Consider the following 6,654-nt stretch of genomic DNA (forward strand, 5'->3'; position numbering starts at 1 on the left):
CTTAGGACTCTAAATCATGTCATAATATAATCACACAACGAAAAGAGGAAATCGCTAAATTCACCTTTCATTTGTACAGCAAGAGATATTTTTAGGATTGAGTATGTAAAAACAGAACAGAGAGCAGAATTTAGAAGAAAAAACCCCAGAAAAAACCCACTATGAATTTCCTGATTATTTTTAATTAGAGGAGGAAAAGACACAGAGAAGGGTGAGATGCTGTGCAAACCCCCATGACATCCATCCATCCATCCATCCATCAACCTGTCTGTCTTTGTATTTATATATATATATATATACTGTATATGTACATGATTTCATACTCAAAACCTCTTATAAGGAGGGCCTGTTTTCCTTAGTGATTCTTATTCTGTGTATGTGGGTGTGTGTGTGTGTGTGTGTGTGTGTGTGTGTGTGAATGAGTGTATATGTATCTGATAGTAGTTTTCATGGTTTCCCCCCACCATCTCCCTCTAATGCTCACAGTTTTCTCCACTCTCATCTGACATCATTGGGGTTTCCCCTTGTCTTGCAGTAGCTGTCTGCTTTAAAAGAGCAAATCTCAATGAAGTGTCACTTATTGCGAACACTACAGTGACAATCAACCTGCATTTGAGGAGACTTTACAAGATCTTTTACAAGTATCATCTGTCTAAAACTTGTATATTTTTTTGTACATAGTATAACTTGAGATTTTGGAGGACTACAAGACAAAGCACAGTAATAATGGGCCATGAGGATCAGATATTGTTAGAGCTTGAAGATGGAGTGCTGCCCTTACCACAGGTGACAGTGTCAAAGAGAAAGGCTGGCTCTTCAAAGTCAAGCATTTTGCATGTGTGTGGGGCCCTCCTGGCTGTGGCCCTTTGTGCTGCTGCGGTCTGCTTTACATTTAACAAGGTAAGGATCCTGGTTCCTTATACACATCATAATAAATGTTAAAGGGATAGTTCACTCAAAAACTAGAATTAAATGTTCAGTCACCATTCACTTTCATTGTGTGTAATGTCAGTAAATGTGACTGAGAATATCATTCTGCCTAACGTCTCCTTTTGTGTTCTATGGAAGAATGAATGCCATTCAGGTTTGCAACAATATAGTGTTAAGTAAATAATGTTATTTAATTTAAATCTCCACAATGGCCACTGCATTTCAGACACATATTTGTTTATTATGAGTGCAAGATGAGCTGTGTAATTGCTATCTGTTTGTCTGCTCTCTTTCTAGACACAGAACAAGGAGGATGGCGGAAACTGTGAGTTCAGACACTTAGTTTCAGATCCTCATTGTTTCTCAAAAAATAATTCATTTGGTTATGTGTGAAAATAAGTAATCTAACTCAAGTCATCTTTACCGTTCTCCATCAGATCTCAGACATGCATTGAGATCGTCTCACCATCAAGCAGATATCACTGCAAAGACCGCCATCCACCTAATCGGTAAGCTTGATTTAAAAAATGTTATAAATGAACGATTTGTGGAAAAAACAAGCAAAAGTACAGCACTAAATACTAAAAGGATCTTGCAGACCATATTTGGTCACTTTAGGCAACATACTATTAGAGAAATTGACTTAAAATACAGTGGACACAAAATGTATTTATACACTGAACGAATGCTTGAATCTCATTGCATTAGATACAAAATATCAAAGAAAGGGTCATCCTCAAACAAATGATGCAAGAACTTTTCTGAGAATTAACTTTGGCAACACTTTACATTAATGTTACCTTTGTTAAGGGCTTATAAAAGGGCTCATTAAGGACTAATAAGCCATTTACAAATGCGTTATAAATCATTGATATGTGGTGATAACAACATAAATAAAAAGGGCAACTTTCATGAAAAACCAAATAGTGAGCATTTTATAAATGCTTAATAAATACAATTATTCATATATTGATAAATAACATAAAATGCCCTAGTTCATGATTTACTTCAAATTAATGTTGCTTTGTTAAGGGTTTATAATGGGTTAATTAATGACTTAGAAGTCATTTACAAATACATTGTAAATCATTGATAAGCAGTTATAACAACATGAATAAAAAAGGCAGCTTTCATGCAGAACCAAAAGTTGAGCATTTTAAGTTACATGTTATAAATGCCTAAAGGCTTCATTAATGACTTAGAAGTCATTTATAAATGCATTGTAAATAACTGATAAGCGGTTATAACAACACAAATAAAAAAGGCGACTTTCATGCAAAACAAAAAGGTGAGCATTTTAACTTACATGTTATAAATGATTAAAGGGTTCATTAATAACTTAGAAGTCATTTATAATTACATTGTAAATCATTGATAAGCGGTTATAACAACATGAATAAAAAAGCAACTTTCATGCAAAAAACAAAAGGTGAGCATTTTAAATTAAATGTTATAAATACACTTATTCATACTTATATTAATAATCAAAAACACAAAATGCCCCTTTTCACAATTTATTTCACAATGCAGCAAGAATAGACTATTTTAGTTAGATTAAAAGGAGGGATCATGTAATTTTGCTACAGTCTGCTTTGTGTTTATTCATAACTGTAATGTCTTGGCTCACTTGTGTTGTCACTTTTCTTGTCACATTGATGTCAAAAGAATAGTGCTACTCCGAGTGGTGTCCCAATTTATCTAGTCCTAGTTACCTAGTCCTCTGCAAAAACACTTTTCAGGTCTTCATGCTTCTTCACAGTATATATAATATAATAAAGGCTAATGACCATTAAACCATACTGAACTTTATGTACATAGGTTACTAATGTTGAATAAGTGTTATTAAGCATTTATAACATGGGAGGTAAAATGGCTCACTATTTGACAAGTATTGCATGACAGTTAAACTTTTCATTTATATTGCTATAGTGGTACATCAATGATTAATAATGCATTTGTAAACTAATTATTAGTCATTAATTAACCCCTCAATAAACTCTTAAAGTTAACATTACTGCAAAGTGTTACCGTAGACATTTTTGCCATTATTACTTTTGGTCCCAAAGTGATTTTTAGTGGCTGTAAAGACAGTTCCTCTCAAGTTAACACAGGTGTCCACTTGGTGGTCCACTTTAATATTTTGTTATCTAATGCAATGGCACTCATACATTTAAAAGTGTGACTTAAGTGTCCAAATACCTATGTCTTCATTTAAAATACAATGTATTTTGAATGATATGGTTTTGTATTCAAAATTGCACGATACCTGGTAGAATACATCTCTGATTTTTGTTTCACTTCTACAGTGGAGATCAGACAATCACCTAGAACGTATTATTTGGATTCTTTTCTAGGTGTACACAACAACACTGGGAAGACTAATCTGCAGTGGAAAGACAACCAGGACCAGGCTTTCTCTGCAGGTGGCCTGAAATTAGTAAATAATGAGATCATCATTCCTCATGATGGCATATACTTCGTCTATAGCCAGGTGTTTTTCAACGTCCATTGCACATCTGATCCTGATAACCCTGAAGACCATGAAATTGTGCATTTGAGCCACACAGTGTTGCGCTATTCTGACTCATATGGACGCTACAAAGCACTTCTCAGCGCTGTCCGATCCGCCTGTGTCCAGATGCCTGACAGTGACAAGTTGTTGTACAACACAATATATCTTGGTGCTGCATTTCGTTTGAAGAGCAACGACCGTTTGCGCACTACAATGAGCGAAAATCTCTTACCCCACATCGAAACTGAGCATGGCAAGACCTACTTTGGTGCTTTTGCACTATGAACTTTTCTGAATGTGAAACCAAACTTGAGGAAAGGTTGAAGCAAGCCAAAGAAATGGCACCCTACAGGGAGGATAGCAATATGTTGATCTTCTACTACAACAACACAAGAAATGAAGGGATGTTCCTGTTGGAAAAAAAAACAAAAAAAAAAACAGAGAAAACCAGCCTAAGCTGTCTGGCTGCCTGGTCTCCCAGTCTAGTTAGGCTAGTCAGTTGCCTGGTTTTAGAGGGGTTTTGAGCACTTTAAGCTGGTCACAGGTTGGGAGACTAAATCCAGCATCGACCATCTTTAACCAGCTAAGCGTTAAGGTGGTGTTTTTTCCAGCAGGGGTGCTGGTTCATTTGACCTTCAGTCAATGTTTTATATTAAAACGTAGGTAAAAAACGATTCTATGAAGCTTGATGATGAGTCCACAAGTTTCTGAGGAATCTAGATAAGAATATTGCTGGTTTTACCTGGAAAAAGATACATAGGCACTTTGCAGTCTAGTGTGCTTTTTGTGGTTAGAATTAGTAATAAGGCTGCTCTATGTCTATGAATTATGGATTGATGCAATCCAAACTATTTATAGAATTTGTATTTATACTTATTTAATGAACTTGAAATAATGTTAATATTAAGTGTATATATTTAATGTATTTATTGAATGTCATCTCAAACCACTATGCACTGCTACTGTAATGAAACTCAAACATATAATAAATCTAATAGAAAATTAAGTCTGCAATCTCATATGAAAACAATTTAATTAAATCTTGGTACTCAGTTTACAATAAGTTTTCACTGCAAATCCCACCTTTAAAAAAAAAAAGAAAAAGAAAAAGATTGTAATAAATCTGCTAATTATAATATAACCTTTTTTGACAATAGTATAGAGGAACTTTAAAACTAAGGTATTTGGTGGTTATATCTTGAATTTAACAATTAAAAAATGCAACAGAGGTGTCACGTAACAGTCCTGGATCTCTTCATGTCCCAGTCCAGGGGTTTTCAGACTGGAACGCAAAGGGACAGCAAAAAAATTTATATAGAGAAAAAATATAAAAAAATACAAAATTTAATTTTTGGGCTGTAAAAGTTAACAAGTTGACTAAATAATTTCCCTTATTGCGATTGGCTGGTTGTCTTGTAATGAAACTGACACTCATGTGACAAATAGGCCCACTTAAATAAAAATCAAACAAAAAGAACAATTGTGTTGTTGTTTTTTTATTTTAATTGAAAGTGGTCATAAAGGGTACACTTACCTTTTTTTTGTTTTGGAAACATTATTTTTCATTATTTTTCACATGCAGTATATAGTATGAAAATAAATATCAGCCTTTATATTTTACAAAAGGGGTCCCTTGGAGGAGGATCATCATATCAGGGGGTTCTTGGGATCAAAAATTAAAAATCCCTGATGTAGATAAAAATAGCCAATGATAAGTTCTTAGTATTTGTTAATCAAAGCAATAGATATGTTAGTCGAGGGGGATCTACACAATATTAGACAGGTGGTTTTAATGTTGTGGCTGATCGGTGTATATTACAGTATATACTGTATATATATACATGTATATATATATATATATATATATATATATATATATATATATGGACAGTGAGACTAAGTTGTGAAATTTTAAATAACACAGAGCTATAGAAAGTCAGACTTTTTTTATTATGTTTCCAGAAGTGTTGGTTATTCATGTTTTTGAGACATTACAGACATTACATCAGAAATGATCACAATTAATTCTGATTCAAAGTAATGGCCAGTATCATCAATCATGCCAACCATGTTAAAATAAAATTATACATTATAAATGCTGAATCTATGTACTGATTACCATTGTCCCATGTCTCCCAAACATGTTGAGTGCTCCAAACATCATCTGCAGCCTGAAACTGAACTTTAAATAGGAAATTTGGATTGAATGCACTTAGCTGCATAGAGCTATATGATGCTCCCTATTTAGTGAATGATTTAACCTCCATTGTGCCATCTGTCTGCACTGGTCTCAGAACAGTTTGAAATGCACCTTAGTTTCATCTCCATTCAAAGCCTCTAAAAGCAACATTATGCAGCTTTTGCACAGTGAATATATGATATTTTAAGGAAAATTAGTCTATAGTCCACACGCATGGTCATTGTGTTTAACAGTGTGCCGTTTCGTGATAAATCGCTCAAATAAAAAATGGAAAGGGGGTACTGGATGAAACTAGAGACTCTAATCTTTTGACTCAAACAGCTTTCAGTGTAAAAACTTTATTAGGTTTCTTACCAGATGTAGTTTTGTTGGCGTTTTTACCAAATATAAACTCCTCTGCAATCGCCGCCCTGTTGTTTTGTCACATGACTCCGTGCATCAATAGTTTAACCATTTACTGACAGCACAGAGTCTTATGTAGAGAAATTTAATTATGTGTTGTGTATAGAGAAGCCAAAATACAATGTGGACGTGGGGTCCCACGAGGATAAGTCAGTTGTTGGTTGATTTCTCCTAAAAGCACTGTGGTTTTGTGGTTCTTTCAAAACATTTCTGTGTTTGTTTGTGTGGCCCGTCCAGCCAGACAAAGCCACATCGGTTAGACCAATGAACTGAGTTTCTGTATGTGTTCTGGAATTTGTTTGACTATTTTTGCCATAACGTTTGGTGACATTAGCTGTGCAGAAATTACACACTTTAGTAAAAATCATAAATTCCTCTGAGGGAGTGTGGTTTCTGTGTAGGGGAAACTCCTGTACGTTCACCACCACGCTGCTTATATAACCTGGGCTTTTTTGTGAATACATTGTTATAAATTAACTATGGTGGGGAGTAAAATCAGTGGGTAATTGATACTGTGGAAAGATATGTATTTCTTAATGCATGGAGGAATAATGTGTACATTATGAAAGAGACAACTGTCTGATTTGTCCACAGCTGTAATCAATCATGA

The 6,654-nt window shown here is 34.5% G+C and overlaps 1 protein-coding gene across 1 annotated transcript; it reads left to right on the top strand.

Annotated features, from left to right (window-relative positions):
• Nucleotides 1–600: 600 nt before the first annotated feature.
• LOC127425086 (tumor necrosis factor-like) lies at nt 601–4,922 on the top strand. The gene is made up of 4 exons (XM_051670727.1): nt 601–900; nt 1,228–1,255; nt 1,368–1,439; nt 3,285–4,922. The coding sequence occupies exons 1-4, from the start codon at nt 727–729 to the stop codon at nt 3,725–3,727; spliced, it is 717 nt and encodes a 238-aa protein (XP_051526687.1). The 5' UTR covers nt 601–726; the 3' UTR covers nt 3,728–4,922.
• Nucleotides 4,923–6,654: the final 1,732 nt, after the last annotated feature.

The sequence above is a fragment of the Myxocyprinus asiaticus genome, chromosome 34 (assembly GCF_019703515.2).
Source record: "Myxocyprinus asiaticus isolate MX2 ecotype Aquarium Trade chromosome 34, UBuf_Myxa_2, whole genome shotgun sequence".
Classification (NCBI taxonomy): domain Eukaryota; kingdom Metazoa; phylum Chordata; class Actinopteri; order Cypriniformes; family Catostomidae; genus Myxocyprinus; species Myxocyprinus asiaticus.